The sequence below is a fragment of the Anas acuta genome, chromosome 4, assembly GCF_963932015.1.
Source record: "Anas acuta chromosome 4, bAnaAcu1.1, whole genome shotgun sequence".
NCBI lineage: Eukaryota > Metazoa > Chordata > Aves > Anseriformes > Anatidae > Anas > Anas acuta.
This window is the reverse complement of record NC_088982.1, coordinates 44,824,898-44,842,517: the sequence shown is the minus strand read 5'-3', so window position 1 is coordinate 44,842,517 and position 17,620 is coordinate 44,824,898. Positions and strand designations below refer to the sequence as shown.

The 17,620-nt window shown below is 39.0% G+C and overlaps 1 protein-coding gene across 6 annotated transcripts in view; it reads right to left on the bottom strand.

The window, feature by feature from the left end:
- TMEM131L (transmembrane 131 like) overlaps window positions 1-17,620 on the bottom strand; it is a 77,686-nt gene that overhangs the window by 1,197 nt on the left and 58,869 nt on the right. For 3 of the 6 annotated variants that reach the window (XM_068681003.1, XM_068681004.1, XM_068681007.1), the window contains 15 exons: window positions 17,347-17,489; window positions 16,578-16,720; window positions 16,065-16,251; window positions 15,478-15,663; window positions 13,777-13,926; window positions 12,565-13,181; window positions 10,996-11,150; window positions 9,580-9,704; window positions 7,837-7,994; window positions 6,876-7,061; window positions 5,714-5,792; window positions 4,572-4,657; window positions 3,135-3,255; window positions 1,677-1,765; window positions 698-840 (listed from right to left, as the gene is read on the bottom strand). In XM_068681003.1, the coding sequence (XP_068537104.1) occupies window positions 698-840; window positions 1,677-1,765; window positions 3,135-3,255; window positions 4,572-4,657; window positions 5,714-5,792; window positions 6,876-7,061; window positions 7,837-7,994; window positions 9,580-9,704; window positions 10,996-11,150; window positions 12,565-13,181; window positions 13,777-13,926; window positions 15,478-15,663; window positions 16,065-16,251; window positions 16,578-16,720; window positions 17,347-17,489 (2,568 nt within the window). Of the gene's footprint in view, window positions 1-697; window positions 841-1,676; window positions 1,766-3,134; window positions 3,256-4,571; window positions 4,658-5,713; window positions 5,793-6,875; window positions 7,062-7,836; window positions 7,995-9,579; window positions 9,705-10,995; window positions 11,151-12,564; window positions 13,182-13,776; window positions 13,927-15,477; window positions 15,664-16,064; window positions 16,252-16,577; window positions 16,721-17,346; window positions 17,490-17,620 lie in introns of those variants that run through there. The other 3 variants (XM_068681005.1, XM_068681008.1, XR_011096184.1) reach the window with 2 other exon arrangements.

Genomic DNA, 17,620 nt, shown 5'->3' with positions numbered 1-17,620 from the left:
TCATTTTTGCAGTTAGAAATATTTATTGCTTTATTTGCTTAGTTTTCTTCAAAACAAGCATACTGTAAGTACAATTTTTTCTTCTAATACATAAGAAATATGAGCAGAAGAGAAGGTGGTTGCAATTAAAGACCACCTTGAACTGAAGTCAGCCATACATTGCGCTATGGGATGACATAAGCATGGCTAGTCCAGAGCGTAACAGGTCAAAGTCAGCATTCAGAAATCTGCACAAATCCAGCTTAAATCACTTGGATTTCCTAGCAAAAAAAGACTGTCAAAGTCACTGAGAGCAGCTGTCCATTCAGCCCCACCATTTTCAAATCTCTCTGGGTTTTGCTGTCAGCACTTTTTGTATTTTATCCTCATCTGGAAAGGTTGATTTTGATAGGGAAAAGTCTCGGTAGACTACATAAGTCCAAAATGTTTTTCCATATGTAAAATGATTTGCATCAATTTTCAGGCAAAAAAAAAAAAAGTGATCTATCTTGCCATTTAATAGACAAAGCTGAGTAACAACCCTGACCAACAACTGGGAAAAAGCCGTGCTACCAACACCAGCACCAAACATGTACATCAGGCTACTTGAAGGAATCACGAGGAACATGCAAGCGATAGGTAAGGGACAGACGGGCATGCAATGAGAAGGTTTTTGAAGAGGTGCACACAGAGGCAGCCTGGCAGTGACAATACTCACCGTGGAGTTGACATAACTGGCGGGCTCCCAGGCAGGCGGCATGTTGGGAGGTGCATTCCAGGTGGAGGGGCAGCTCTGGTCAATGAAGGCTGTGTTCTGCACTGCGGCTGTACCCGGGAAGCCACTGGGGTAGTTCATGTTTTCTACAGTTTATAAAAATGAGGAAGACAAAATAAGGCTTTTGCAATGTAAACACTGCTAACGTTTCTGTGGAGGAATGCTGAATCTTCTTGGAGCGAGACACGCTGGAACCAACCTAAGCTTTTGGTGACTTAAGGCAGCTTCCAGGCAATGCAGCAGCGAAGCGTAACAACTTCTGTTAACAAGGCTACCATTTTGTACCAGGCACCCACTAACAAATTGCTATCAGGAGGACAGGGTAAAGAGTAGGCAATCTCTTTAATGGAGAAAGGAGCCTTTATTAGCTGCAGAACGTGCATGGCAGAGCCTACCCTGGCTTCACTGCCAACATGCCTCAGCGCTAAGCACCCGAGGGAACACCGTGCTGCCTGTGATACTGTAGCTTGACTTTTAATTATTGCTTAGGTAATGCTAAAGAATTTTAGGTTCTTGCCAGTATGCGTCCCAAGCCAAGAAACTCTAGCCTGGAAAGGTAATTGGTCACAAGAGGCCTTCTGTTTCACACACTGGAAGGCAGAAGCCTGCCAGAAGAGAAACAAAGAAAATTGTGCAAAAAGAATTGTGTAATATTGCGGTCACAAGCACTTCTCTCTATTCTGTCTCAGAGTAAGTACTGTATGCTGGATTTTCAGGCTTAAAATGTCTATACAAAGATCAATGTTCTCATCTACCACACACAGATGGTGCTTTTTTTCGATAGAGCACCCGGTCAGCTGGAAAGTGCAACGTTTGGTCAAGCAATGAATGTCCAAATGCTTATAGACAAGCTCTGCTTTTTTGTTTCAAAGAAGAGAGAGAAAATATGCTCAGTGATAACTTCAGTTTTACTTCATCTCACCTTCTGGGAAAGCACCGTATTCGTTCATCTCTAATGGACAATACATGTTGGAAAACTGGCTGTCACAAGTTGCGTTCCAGTCAATGAAGCTGTCCCAAGAAAAAGGAAAAATCTGCTGTTAGAAGCAGTTTGCAGAACTTCTGAAAATTATTTAGACATACTTATTTACTGTAAAGCTGTTGGGTGTAAAATGCCTGTAACTCATGATTAGGCTTTTCACATTCCACTTGCCATACAAATCCTGCCAGTAACCACCCTCTGCTAGTATGTAATCAGAGCGATTATTTTGCTGAGCTCTTTTTCCCTCCCAGAAGGATGAACAATTTGCAATGACAGCTACCAGAGTTCTGCAACACCTAGTGGGGCTCAACTTCTTCCTCCAGAAAAAGAAAGTAATTCTATTTCTTTTCGACAACCACAAAAGGAGTAGATAGAAAGTGAAGTGATTTGAAATAAGAGGAAACGTAATGCATTCTCTAGCATTTCTATGAATAGCACTCAATATGGGCATTTCTCCTGTCCCCACCACAAGCATGAGAGCCCTGTTCAGCAACGTTACCTAAATTACACATGCTTAGTGAAAGGATTATACTTATTTTCATTAAAATAATTCAAGTATTTCAATAAGTCTTTCAAGAGCAATTCTTAAAGATCTGACGTAGAGCCAGACAGACTGCTGGCCATTATTCCAAATCATCAGGACTGCGGTTTGTTGACACACCAGTTTACAGTTGAGGTTAGCAGCCTGGTTAGAAACACAAGATCGTCACTTGGGGATTTCTGCATTACCACTCTGTCGTTTTGGATGACAGGACATGACCTGAAGAACTGACAGCACTGCACTGCCAGAGTATTTCTTCTCCCTAGTTTGTCGTGAATTTCGCATTAGTAGAATTTACAGTGCAGAAAGTCTCTAGTACAAGAAGGACTCAAGTTCACTGCTGTACAAAAATTGACTCAAATCTACACAGAGCCTGATCAAATAGCCCAACCAACTTTTTTTCATATACCATCTTCACACTGGGCTATTTTATTTTATTTAACAATGTCTGTTTATGCCATATAACACAAGTACATACTGCATAACATTCCCTCTGATATACAGAAACCATGTGTTTAGCAAGAGGAAAGCAAACCTAAAAGGCAGGCCCTCTGCCTGGTCATGCAAAAGAACTGGAAGAAATTAAAAATTTTCCAGCAAGTATTTAATTAAATTTGAATAGAAGTTCTGGAGTATCTACACACGAATAGGAACACCAGTGAATTTGTCTGAGCAAAATTAATCATGATGTACTAATGGAAAGTATAAAAAAAGAGGAGATAGTTAAAATCAAATTTGTGCTGTTGTTTCTATCATCTGCCTTACAAATATTTTAAAGTAGGCTTAAGTGCAGCGCTCTGTATCACAGAAACCTGAACAAAGTGTTAGCCATACTGTTGACATGAGACATAACTTGCCTGTTGTGGACCGAGGGCGTTTCTTGGATCATGCACGGTATATTATTCTCAAGGTTGTAGTTTAGGCTGTTTGTCAGGCAGACTGGCTGGGCAGGCCACAAGTCTCCTGCTGGGTAAAGACCTAAACAGGGGAACAGGAACGAAATGGAAAACAGGAAGGAAGCTTGCATAAGCTCTGAGAATCAAATGTCATTTGTGACATTCAGATCCATGCGAAAGATAACCCAGCAATGCCAATGAACCTATTTATGTGAAAAAGGCCAATTTTTAAACAAAGCTCAAAATTTATATTTGTTAAAAAAAAAAAAAAAAAAAAAGGACCTGAACCAAGAATTTGAAATTCCACAAAACTGGGCAAGAAACTCCTGTGAAGAATTCTCAAGTCATTGATCATCGGTGGCAACACAGCACCCTTCCACATGATCTGGGGACATGATCCCCACCAGCCTCTCCTTTGCCCCCACCCATCATTCAGTAACCAGGTCTGAAGTCCAGCCACAGAAATGCAGCGGGAACAGTCAGGTTTTTAACGCATGGGCAGTGCTGCCAGACCTATCCATGAGCGAACATTAGGTGAACTTGCTATGGCTGCATTTAGCCTGTAGAGCATATATTCACCGTGGTGCTCTCGACAGTCTGAACACCTAACTGCCCAAAGACACGTTGTTCCTATCAACTATGAAAACATAGCTGGATAAAGGAAAAAGATCCAAATTAACAGTCTTTATGAGACAATGGTTGCAAAGTTAGCTCAATTTCATTATTTCACATGACAGCAATTCGTAATATCTACCACAGAAGCTTAATCAGCCTTTGTACCTTGCCAGACACGTTAATCCTACAGCAAAAGGCACAGCTGCAGGCAGACAGCTCTGCTGCTTAAAGAGCTGTGTGTTTTAAACAGTTTTCAAACTCCACCTCACCACGTAGAGCCTTTTGCTGTTATGAACTCCAGTGAACAGGTCAGTATTGAATAAAAATAAAACAGAAACAATAAAAACTCAGAGTTTTAAAAGCCCCTGATCCAGTCTTCTTCATTATTCCTTTCAAAAAGGGCAAGTCCTTATTATGGACATTTGGAGAGAAAAATGGTCAAATTTGCTTTGATGCTGAACTTCATTTTAACGTAAGGATCAGTGTTATCTCCCAACCACATTACTTTTAGACATAAACCTATGCAAAGCAAGAGAAGAAAAAACAAAGAATACCTAAAACATAAGCTGAAAGCTAAATGCTGTCTTAACACAGAGAAGATTCAAAAGAACATCAAAGCTGTAAGACTGTTTGCTAACTTTGATCTTAACTTGCTTAGAAGTCATTCAAATTCTAACAACATCTCTATGAATTTTGTGTTTACATGGGTTATTAGCAACATCATTGAAACTGCTTGACAAATAGTGTGCAAAGCCAGCTTAAGTTGTTAATTAAGTAACTGACCTTTGTTCTTGTCAGGATCTGCAGCTATGTCAGTGAAATTGGGACATAAGGTTTCAGGATACTGGGGAATGCTGTTCATGTCTCTGCTAAATGAAAAGAAAATTTCATTTCTTAAATCAAGGCACTCATGTTTCATAATCCAAAGTACTTCACAGGAAAGATACAAAAATGTAAAAATATTCTGGTGAATATCATAGTTGCTATTGCTATCCCAATTTCTTTCCTGATTTTCCTTAAATTACCACTGAGCAATTTTTCAAAATTGAAAGCCAACTACTAATTACACACACAAAACAAATACATCTTAATTATCCCAGTTTTGTTATCCAACCTATTGCAAATTAATTCAACACCTCTCCTCTTGAAATCCGAAACAAAGCTATATTCCATTAAGATGAGTAGGATCTCACATGATGTTTCAATGCTCCCAACAACTTTCAGACAAGTTTACTTTTATGTGCATGAAGACACACAGACACATATGAACACCGATTTCGTATTCACTGAATGCCAAAGAAACTAGTTAATGTGAGTGGAAAGGCATTTTTAAGAACCAGAATCCCAGAGGAAAAGGATTAAATTATTTCTGCTAGTGAAAACAGACAGTCATGAATGAGAAGTGAAGCGAGGATTCATAGTAATAAAAACTGTAGATGCTATCTCTACAACAGCAAAGAAGTAGAAAGGAATGTGGGGTAGGGGGAAATCAATTTTCATGCTGTATATCCTAGAACATTATTTTCATTAAAAGAATAACATCAACTTGAAAGTCTCACTTCCATTTTTTTTTAAACAATTATTACTTTAATAAAACTAAGTGCCAAAGGAAATGCAGTAAGTTGCTAAGATCTGGAATAAATTAAGAGGGGAAAAAATCACTTCCTTTTTTCCCCCAATTTCATTTTACATTTGGAAGTATTTATCGTATTACCCCAGCACAATCCGTTTTCTGTCACAATTGTATAGATCTTCTCACATACTGAAGAAGATTCTTCTTTTGCAAACACAAAGTCCAATTAGAGGATCACAAAATATAGTAAGACAACAGATAGGTATGATTCATCAAAATGAGACAAGTTTTCAAGTTGGTGGAGTTTCTTTAATGTCTTACAGGTGTAGATTCAAATTTATTTATTTTTTACCTGGTATTGCAGATGTTATGAGACAGATTTAAAGTGATAGGAGTTTCAGATGGAAAATCATTTTGTGAAATATTCTCTCCTAAAGAAAAGAATGACTGTGAAAAATCAAAGATCCTAAAAAAAAGAAGTATGCACAGAATATTCATTCACACAGATGAACTCAATGGTTTTAACCAATTTTTCTTTCAGACTGGAGTATCACTAGCTGCAAAGTGTGCTATTTCCCCAGGGTCTTAAGCGTATTTTGTGACTTATAAGTGATTACCACACTTAATTTTAATGGATAGATTCCTTGTTACTATCATATTCATTTTGTATTTGGAATGACTTTTAAGAGGCAATACAATTTGAAAGTAAAGTCATGTGCCCACAAATCATTATCCATTGCATCACAGGTTGAGACCCATCAAATAGAAACTTCATAACATCAGGTTTTGAAATTTTATACACATACAAATATACATATAAATGTATACTCATTTTTAAGATTATTCAAAATAACTTCTTTCAGGTACTCAAAGTGATTTTTACTTGTGTCACTTCAGCATTTTATATTTACTTCTATCACTACAGCAATCTGGCTAGCAATGGCAGTGACAGAATTTTGGACTTCCAACTATGTAAATGGTATTCAGGCGTTCAAGAAGATGCAGTGATGAACCATAGTTGCCACTTCTCACGCCCCTGAAGTGGCTCAGGCCTCCTGGCTACTTCTACTTCAAATACGCCTATCCAATCCCAGCACCCTGAGATCTGTTCTGAACTGCTTTCACACGTTTCTCATTTGTGAACTTTCTTCAATAGCTCTAACAAGAAGATTGTATTTTTATGAGATTGATGTGATGTAACGAAGTCAAAGACATAAATTGCTTTGAGTAGTGACTCTCAGTTCCATGGAAACTAATTGGGCAGCTCCTCAGTGCAGAGGACACCAACTCTGTATTGTTCTGACACCCTCTGTAGCCTGGACAGCTCATCCTCATCTCCACAAAACTTGTGATACTTCCCTCCCCCAATACCAAGCATCTGTCCTACTGTTTCTGAGAGATATTTTCTCCTATAAAAGGCAAGTTACATACTCCATGCTGTGGCAGCCCTTTCCATTCAGAAGGAAGACAAACTCTCCCCACTACTGTGCAGAGGTGATGTTTGCAGAACTTACTAGATGGAAGAAAATGCCTGGCAGTAATCATGGGCTTTTTATCTCCGTCAGAACTGCTGGTACTGCTCCAGCTACCCCAGCTCCCACGACTGGCACGAACGCTTCCTGATGAACTTCCACAATCTGAGCTTGAATCAGAACAAAACTTCTCCAAACACTTCTTTTTGGACCGTTGATAAAAGCTTTCTAAAGAGGTTTTGGAAAAAAAAAAGTCTTTCAGTTGAAGTGAAAAGCTACTGAGACATGATTTTACATTATTTTTTCTAAATTTCCTGATAGCAGGACAGAAAACAGTATCTACTGATAGCCTCACCAAGATAAACACACCAGCCCTACAGCATGAGGAGCTTATGACCTGACTGAGATCCCCGGCACAATGAACACAAGTCAGGGCACTGTGCAGTTACAGGCAATAGTTATGAAATAGGAAGCAATACTGCTCATTGAAATACACGGTTATTATCTGAAACAGGAAACATTCTGACTCTGGGAACATGCACACTAAAAGCAACAGAAGTTACAAGCAATGAATCCATAAGTGATAGATTCTCCTTCCTTAGCATCTCATCAGGGAGACAATCTCACAGGCCTTACAAAGCCTTACACCTCCTTTGGCCTGCTTATTCCAGAGGTGGCCTCAGCAACACAGCTGCCTCAGTCAGCACCAGCAGAACCAGGATGCACAAGCCAACCATCAGTCCTTTGCCCAAGAACAGTCTGCTATGGCTTCAGACTGACATCTGCTGATTTGTGCTGAGAACCACCCCATGGAGGAAGCACACGGAGCCCTTCAGAAACGAGCAGGTATTATCACTGCCAGCACTGGTCCCCCTGCCAGCCCTGCCATCTCGGTGTCAGGGTGCAAAGCCAAGAGGGGCAAAAAGGTCTCAGAAAAGGAAAACTATCCTATTGCCACAAAAATATCTCACATTTCTTCAGTTTGACAATTAAGATTGCATACCTGTTTCTCCCTGTATAGACAAGCTCCCGGATTTCTGGTCTGCTTTGCAATTTTCCCCATCACCCTGAGGACACCAGGCTCTTATTCCAATATTAGCTCTCAGATCCGGTCTTTCATATTCGCTGCACATGTGCTTCAACTCGCTCTGCTCGGGGACCCTAATACAACCACACCCAAAGAAACACATTTGCACATCACATTTCAATCGCACTTTTTTAGGTATTAAACACTTTAACTCAAAAGGCTACCAAGTCAGAATGCGGGGCAAGGAAAAGGACAAGGAGTTTTATTCCCCAACTTCATAGAAACTTAAAAAAACATCTGTTAAGACTTTCCAAAAATGCTATATCCCATCATATGGACTGCTACTTCTCAGCGGGAGGAGCAAGACTGCATGTGTATGTTTAACTCCATTCTCTAATGCACTTGCAGAAGGCATTCATACGTTACAGTAATAAACAGTCTAGCACCGTATGGAGATCCAGGTTCACAGGAAAAATGTGCCCTACATCTATTTCATTGGCATAATTATAACCAGAATAATCTGGTTGTAAGATCTGAAGTAATCTCAAGGTTTTGCTAGTAAAATTGAAATATCTGGATCCAATCAGAGTATTAAGGGAGAAGGAATAAAATCCAGCTGTCAAGTTTCTACAGGAAGAATATGGCTACATCTTAACTCAGAAAGGGGCAACTACTGAATCAGATGAAGGAACAATCACAAAATTTCAGTGATTTCGTGTTTTATCCTTCCTACCTGCAAATGTCTGCACACTGCAAGGAATTGCACATAAGCAGACTTCCCCCAATGAATATTAATTGGGTTATAACAACCTCTTCAGATTTTGCAATCTCCTTGTTAAGTCCACTGACCTCAACAGGACTACTCACAATAAAAATGAAGTCAGTGAAGGCTTTGTAGGATTGTGACCTTAATTCAAAGGACTGTGGGAGGAAGAAAGGAATTTTCTCCTAATAAGCTTTTCTGTCCTAGCACTAATTTACTATTTGTATTTTTAACAACACTCAAAATAGCTTAAAATTATAAAAATATGAAAAAACATTTAATATAGTAGTTTACAGTTGACTTCAGAAATGCATTTAAATGAATCTCAGGGGGAAAAAAAAGCAACTTCCCAAGGTGATCTCGAAATACTTTTGAATTTAGGGCTGCTCTAACTTGTTAATGCTTATCTACGAAGCCCCGGTGATACTATACATCTACTTCCCTGAGGTAGATACTTCTTAATCGTTATGGCAAAAATGAAAGTAACTTTATCTTGTCTTCCTCTTTCAAAACTACCAGGAGACAATATTCCCTAAGTTACCCAATACAGCAGATGATTCTCCTAACAGTGGAATAGTTTTAACAATTTTGTCTTCCTTTTTCCACTGAAAAGAAAACACGACTGGATCTTATCCACACAACACAATAACGGAAAGGAAGTTAACCATCCAAACCTCAGAGACAGCAAATTCCAGACTGTAGCAGAGAGCAACCACTGCTACGCAGAATGGGGTGCGTCTATATACATACAGATTTACAAATGGATAAATATTTCTTTTGCTGGCGATATTTAGTAGTGCACATTCTTAACAATAAAGCCTCAAGCCAGGACTACAGAGTGTTTATTTAACAAGATAAAGCAATCTGCCTAATGTACTATGCAAAACTCAGCAAAAGCCTGCGGAAACATTACAGCAGCTCTGGATTTCTTCACGACTTGGTGAGGCAACACATACCTTGTAGATATATTAACATTCTTTTTCTTATTCTTTCTAGATGTTCTATTTCTATTCCAATTTATGTTTGACACATTTCCTTCCTTCTTCTCCTGAGGTTTCTTCTTCCTAAATGCATCTTCTTGCTGAAGGTTTAAAAAAGAGAAAAAGCTGAGAATACATACTGAGGTAACTTCATTTTATACAGTAAAATGAACTCTATCAGATTTTCTTGCTAAATTTCACTGGACAAAACAACTCAACCCCAATTGCATAGTTACTATATGATTTAGTATCTCTTCACAGCACTTCCTCTTTCCAACACCATCCACTTGATCAGTCTTTCCAAGACTCTGTCCTTCAAGACACCAACAGATGATGAGAGAGAAATTTTTGAATTCCCAACGTTAGCATTTCACCCCTCACACCATCTAGCCCTGACTTCCAGGGGAAAAAAAAATACAGGGAGAAAAAGGAAGGCAGTCAATAAAATCCCCAATGTGCTAAAAACAAAAAACATCTGCCAAATTTATGATCAGTTTGTGTGCAAGTTCAGCAGCAATAAATCCTCCCTTTCCTCAGCAGCTGGGGGGGGGGGCATTCATTTGAATTACAACTGAAGAAATTATGGGGTAACTTAACTAACAAAGAACAGTGACTAAGAAATTCGGGAAACAAAAAACGAGCACCATCAGCCACACACAAGGAGTCTGTAACAATTCCCAAAACAAGACTGTATCCCATCTTTTCTCGTACATATTCCTCGAGCACTAATCATCATTACACTTTATTGTCACGCAGCTCCTATCCAGTAGACAGAACACACACAAACCAAATTCTTGGATTCTTCTTATTAATTTTTAATTACCAGATGAAATTCTTTAAGTGTTTTACACTGCCCATAACACATGCAATGCATATTGTTTATCACATGCTCCAAAAACAAGGATGCAGAATGATCCTTCTCAGCAGCTTCACAATCTGTCATGGGGCTTCTGCTTGCTCTGTTCCTAAATGTAAATTTCTTACACAAAGTCCTATATTTGGACATAGGTGTGTGAACGAAGGGAAATACACCCATCTAGACCACTTCCTCTCTAGGGTTTGCTTCATTATCATGGCTAACAACTGGCATTAGATCCCAGCCCTCTGTGCCTGCTCTGGTAAGGAAGAAAATGTCTGGCTGTGATACAGCCAGTATCACGACATATGGTCTATTTTAACTTTTACCCAAATGGCTCATTCATTAGTATGCATGAGATATGGGACAGTACAACTGCATACTTCCTCATTCATCTGATTTAGAGGGTTTTAAACGTGTCTCCCTGTGACTGTACATAACAGTCCCCACATATACATACAAACATACCTATACATGCAAATAAGTAACAAGGAGATTATTTTAAATCTAAAAAGCAGAAAGACAGCAATACAAACCTCAGAAGCAGTAATCTCCTCTTTTGCACAGCACAGAGTCTCTTCCTTAGGTCCCTTATTAATCTTTTTCTCGGTGGAAGGCTTTAGGTTGATCTGCTTTTTTAAGGTCTCACAGTTTTCAGTTTCATTCCTGAGAGGCACTTGCTGGTTATTCCCTACAATTAAAAAGTAACACAAGTTTGCTTGGGAACTGAATGGGCTCCCAATCATAACTATATTAGTTTCTACTTTCACTGTGGCCTACCTCTTTAAAAAAAAAAACAAACACAAAAGTAGCAAACTAAAAAACATGACTTGAGTTGTCTTCCAAAACACTAGGGGACTAGCACCTAGGCTGATGATGCTGAAAATTTCAAAATCGATAGCTAATGCTGTGTAAGTATTCTGATAGCAGCTTCAAAAAGTACCTCTGTATCAATTTATGCTTATGGGCACACTACTCTTACACACACAAATTACCCCATCCCTACTCATCTCATCCAAGTTTGAGCTACTCGGGTCCCAGCCATGGACTTTGGAGGGTAGAACTGGAAGCCAGAGAACTTTGGGCTTAAAAACAATCAGAAAAACCCTGCAATCTTGTGGAGAAAACTTCTGAAAAGAGGGTAAATCAAAGTAAGGCCAGCCTTTAGTTGGATCTTCAAGTCTCCAAAGTGTCCTCTGCATCCACTGAAAAGACAAAGGGAAACCATCCTTTCTTTAGGATAGTTGCAGCACTAGAAATTTCTTTTCTTGAGGTGCTTATGAGGAAGTACTCTTGTGTAACGAAAGCAAAGAGGTGAAGAAAAAATTAGGAGGCCATTCTCAACAGCTGGCTGAGCTGCCCAGCTGAGCCACTATCCTCTGCTGGGATCCTTTTTAGGCTTCACTGATCCTACCAAAGGAAATAATCAAAACCCTGACAGTGCAAATACATAAATACAACTGCCAACAGACCCTTCAGCAGGTTACCTTTAGTGCTTTACCACTGATTACGAAGTATCTGTCAGTACTGCTCTCTCAAGGTGGAATTTGTGCTAATGAAAATAATTGTAGTATCTCCCAACTGGTTTATGTATGAACATGGTATCTGCAGTCTGTACTCAAAGTTACCTTGCTATGTACATAAAAACAGGTAAGATGTAATTATGGATTTTTTTTTTAAATTCAAAGCAAAGAAGGAGTAAGTTTTTGCAGTTTAGGAATGAATGAAGAATCTCAAAAAACCTTTTTAAGTAAGAATAAAATTACCCTGCTTTCACTCCTGAGACAGCACACTGGTACCTGCCGTATCTAACAGGTAAGGACAAAAAGGGTAAGCAACCAGTGCAGCCAACAGAAATACACTACAGCAGGGCCCCAAATCCGTGTTACATACAGTTCATTCACTAAAACTGCCATAGACCAGAGACACCATAGCTTCAGAAAATGTCAGTTTTCAGCATAGAACTACTTTGCTGAGCTCTTAAGTCAAAACAAAATTGCAGAAGAAACATCTTCCTAATCTACTTTCCACTCAAAGTATTCTTGTGATTGTCTTACAATTTTTAGCTGTGAAGCTAAGATAGAAATTAAAAATAAGAAAGATACCATTATTTTTCCTAGAAATTTCTTGCAGTTCTGGCTGTTGCAGAGGTGAACTTCTTGACAAGTGACTTTCAGGTAGCTTCTTAGACATCTTCACAGGACAGAACTCCTGTTCTTTGAGCTCAACTAGATTTTCTGGAGCTTTAAGGTTAGTTTCCTTAGGAAACATACATGTTTGAAGATCTTCCTTCAGATCACACTCTGAAGAAGTATTTTTAATGAGAACTGTATTTTTCAGTGCAGTTTCTTCTTTACCCAGAAAGTTTTCTGGAAGAGTTAAATTCTTGTTAACATTTATGCCATTTGCATATTTTAGAGTTACCCAGTTCTCACTGACAACATCAGTGCAAATGTCCTCTTTTGGTGCTGAGATTTGGTTCTCCGCAATCTGATTTTGCTTCTCATCAGTAGCTGCAATGGCATTGCCAGCTGCTGTGTTTGGCTTTTGCTTACTGTAGTAAACTGAACATTTGTGTTTCTTCTGAGAGTGGCTGTAGGTTGCCGGACTTCTTTTGGCTGCATTTTGACTTCGGCTGGACGAAGTGCCTACAGACAGGAAGCCCTTCCCTTTGCCTTTATCTGATGAACTATAGGAATCCATAAATGTCTTACAGCTTCCCCTGGGAAAAAAAAAAAAAGACAAATTGAGTTGTCTTTTTGTTTTTTAAACATCTATGAGACTATCATAAGTTGTTTTATGAGATATTTTTGTATCCCATAATTTTGTATATTTTGCATATTCACAAGCTGAGATTTTGTTAGGTCTTCAATGTATCATACCAGCTACTCACATTCTGATTTCAGTGGAAGTTGAGAAAGACTAAGTATGTCCTCAGACTTCAAAGACACATGCTTGAACAAATGCTTAACTGACCAACCAAGAGGTCAGGTTTGAGGGCCATTAACATCATTTGCCATTCTTAGTTTTCTAAGGCTGCTGCGTATAGTGTATCCATTAATGCTATCGCACAACTTCTATCCTGTGTACTACTGACAATATATAAAAATGAATAAACCCTTGAGTTCTTCCATTTCTCTTCTGAAGAGATAAATACATGCTGCAACACTGAAGCTCTTTGAAGGAGGCTGCTTTGAACAAGACCTCTTCTAAATGACTCCACAGCAATGTCAAAGTACCAACAGACAGAAAGAACTACTCCATATTAAACAGGTGCAAAAAAAATGCAAATCAAAAGAAGAGGAAAGTGTTTTTACTTGTAGGAATCAGAGCTGATGACATCAACAGAGTTGCTGTTCTGCTGGGATGAAGAACTAGGATTTGGCCTCTGTCTTGATTTCATGAACTCTGCTAGAATATACTGGGCTTGCTGGAAGGCTATCAGGATCACACCAAGCAGGGACAAACTGTCGAAGAAAAACAACAAACACTGGTGTCTACAATTTTCAGGAATGTTCAATGAAAGTTACAAAGCTTGTAGCAAGATGCACTTTTCAAATATTTTGTTAGTAATTTTAAAGAAAACAGCTGATAGGAAAACACAAAATAAGTAACAGTTCCAATGGTTCCCCTCCCCCCTTTTTATTAAACGTCATGGCCCCAGCTAGTTGTAGTGTGGCAAAAAGTAACTCAGCCTTGAGCTTCATAATGAAAAATCTAAAAGAAAAAAAATAGAAAAGAAAACCAACACTTGGTTTAAAAATCAGTTAGAAAGAAATCTCACTCAACACAATGACAACATACCATAGCATGACACATCTACGGAGTACATGTTAGTTATATCACTAGCTTGTTATTTATTTGCAATTGTCTCTTCTGCTACCTAGAGAAAATCCTGACATAAAATGGGCTACAAATGCCATTGTTCTTCTGAGGTAAAATGGAAGCTGCAAAACGCCTTCTCTTTCTCTCTAGCACATTAATTACACCAGACATAAATCAATCAGAATGAAAAGCTCTGTAATTCATCAAGTCATCTTCTTGTATAGGATAAATTTTGTCAGCTGGAAAACAGAATGAGAAACTCCTGATTTTTCAAATCCCTGTGGTATCCTTCTGTTGCATCTAGAACCACGTTACATGATTACTCTTACTGTTCAACTGTGCTCTGTTTCCAGCATCAAAACAACAATGCAAGCAGAACAAGTGTGCATAATGATCTCAATTATGCATGCACTGGTATGTATATAGATCACCATGCCATTTGTGTTCACTCCTTGCTGGTCCTGATAGCAGGAATTCAGGGTTTAGTGCAATGAAGACATCAGAAATCATTTGCCACAAACAGCATTCAACTCACACTCACAGTACGGAAGGTTAATAAGGAAGACAACAAAAACCTAATTAAGAGCAGAACCCTTAACTGTTGTACAAGGGTACAGGCCTCCTAAAACAGTTTACCGTGTACAAGCAATGAGTTAGCTGACGTAAGACAACTCTTTCTGGGGTAGTATCTTTATCAGTGTTCATAACAAGAGCCAACAATAAGAGATACATATTTTTTAATACATGAAAGGAGGAAGCAAAAGGAAAAGCAGGTCCTTACTCAGGTGTCTGAAATCTCATAAATGTTAATTTTCCAGAAATACTTTAAGAAAAGCCATCAGTCCACTCCATTCTACTGATGACATGCAGGGACTAACAGGTTCCACATGCATCTCTATGGATGGGGAAGTAAATCTTCTAGAAAGAGGGGTACCCACTGGCTCTTCCTGTGGGAATACCTAACCCATCTTCTTTCCAAGCCTAACATGGGAGTTTATCAGCAGGGGAAGCATGAAATGCTTGTCAATTCTACCACAGGCAACTGGATCACACAAGGTCCTGCAGACAACTGGCAGTACTCCCAAAAGACTTAGATGCAGCAGCCATTTACGCCCTATCATCACGTCTACCACAAGCCAGAAGTGCATGCTGATCTCTCACCAGTGGGTCACCAGAAGCTCTGAACACATTACCTTACAAAGAGGACAGTGAGCCGCCAGAAAGACTCCTCCCAGCTGGGTCCTGGCACCACATCTGCACACAGGGGTAACAAATGGTGAGGAAGAGTCACGTTGAGGGTGAAGTGGAACTCCAGATCCGCAGCAGTCACCAGGGTTAGCTCCCGGATTACCCATGAAGATGTAAAATCAGGAGTGAATCTGCCAGGAAAGCAGACAGAGCTGGTGTTATTTTTCCCATTTGCTAGGCTTAATTTCATTTTCTGAACTCATATTGATACCAAAAAAAACATACAGCATGACTTCTGATTTAATAGTATGGAAAAAGACAATGAAATAAGCTATCACTGTCTGCTTAAGACTACGCAGGTGCATTAGCAGCTGTTTAAGAGGTTAAGACTTTGAGGTCATCCTCAAGCAGTAAGATGCATGTACGCATACACACAACACATTATTGTAACTTACTGAAAAGCGTACTGAAGCTTATTTTCAAAGCTCACCAAATTCTGCATGCATGTGTGTTACTGGAGTGTCTGTTACTGCAACTAATTATTTCAAATTTCCACTTAAGTTAACTTGTCATCAGATTTGTCAGTGCTTACACAATGCTGATCTCCCGTGATGAGTTCTGAGCCAGGAAGAATTCCTGACAGTCTAACACTTCAAATCCATATCCTTGGCAACTGTAACCATTGATTTTCATTGATGAAATTGTTATAGGGAGAGGCCCGATATTCTCTACTTTGAAGTTCTTTGTGATGGACAAAATTTGCTTGCTGTCTTTCAGTTCTTAAAAGGAAAAAAGAAGAACAATTATTTTAGTGCTTAAAAAGACTAATGTTTAGAAAGAAATAGCTGCTTTTACTTTCAAATCAATTAAATACTCAGAAGCAACCAAAACTTTAATACAGACTATTTTGCAGCACTGTATTTCCAAAATTTGTAACTCTTATCAGCCAGTATTTTGAGACATCAGAACCTACACCTCTTACTACCAAGTTCTTTAGTTTCTTTACTTCAATATTCTGTTTACTTAACATTATTGCACAGTATCATTACCACTACAGAGTAATGCAGCCAGCTACAAAATCAGAGACCTGTTTCTTCTTACTCACGTCGTCTGCAGTCCATTAGTGTAGCTTCTGGCACCTTGAATCTAAGAGATCCTCCTGTACCTGGCAGTCTTCCCCCTACTTTAAGTAATTCTCTGGCTCCATAGCCTTCTACATTGACCACATCCAGAACAGTCAAGTTGTTTCTGCCACAACATAAAAATCAAATCATCAGCCATTAAAACACAAATGAAGTTTGCAACATCGTGGCTTTGCTATCTAGGTGCCAAATCAAGACAACAGTGTGTCAATAACAGAATCACTAGCCACATCTGGAAAGGCCTCCCCTAAACACAGGTAGGATCACCTGGGAACCCTTCACTGCTGCATTTCACACAGTGAAAGGGCAAGTTTTGTTACCATTGCCAGTGGATAACAGTGCCACCTGGTAAATGTAGTTGTTCCTTCCAATTATAAATATGACTCACTGGTCTCTTAAATACTATCACTATGGAATTCAGTTTAAAATAGCAAAGCCACCCAGCAGGAAAAGGCTGTTGATCTGCTGACTGAAGAAGTGCCTCGGTCATACATACAGTATATATTCATATGCATTTTCTAACCCACTCATCCACACCACAAGGAAAAAAAAATCTGAAGTTCCATATTTAATGACCTAGGTAGGCATGAAGTACAAATACCCTTCAAGCAACTTTTATTAAACTGGAGGTATTCTGACTTGCAAATTTTGACTATTTGATTTTCCTCCAAGATTGGGCAAATTCATTTTCACATTTTCTTGGTTGCTTCTCACAACTGAAACCTGGGTTACCTGATTAAAATAAGTGAGGATACTCTTTTGTAGTCAACTGGTGTAAAAATTACAGCAACTTTTCTGGTTTCCAGCGGTTGTAAATTTAACCGAAGCAGCTCAGAACTGCATTTCTTGTTGATAAGATCCTCTTGACGTGCATTCTGTTAAACAAAAACGCACTTATTTACTCACAGAAAATGTGTGTTTAAAGATCTTAATAGAAGAAGGCACTGCATCTTTTCTTAGCACCACGTATGATATTTTTGGCAAGGTGCAATGACTCCTAACTTGT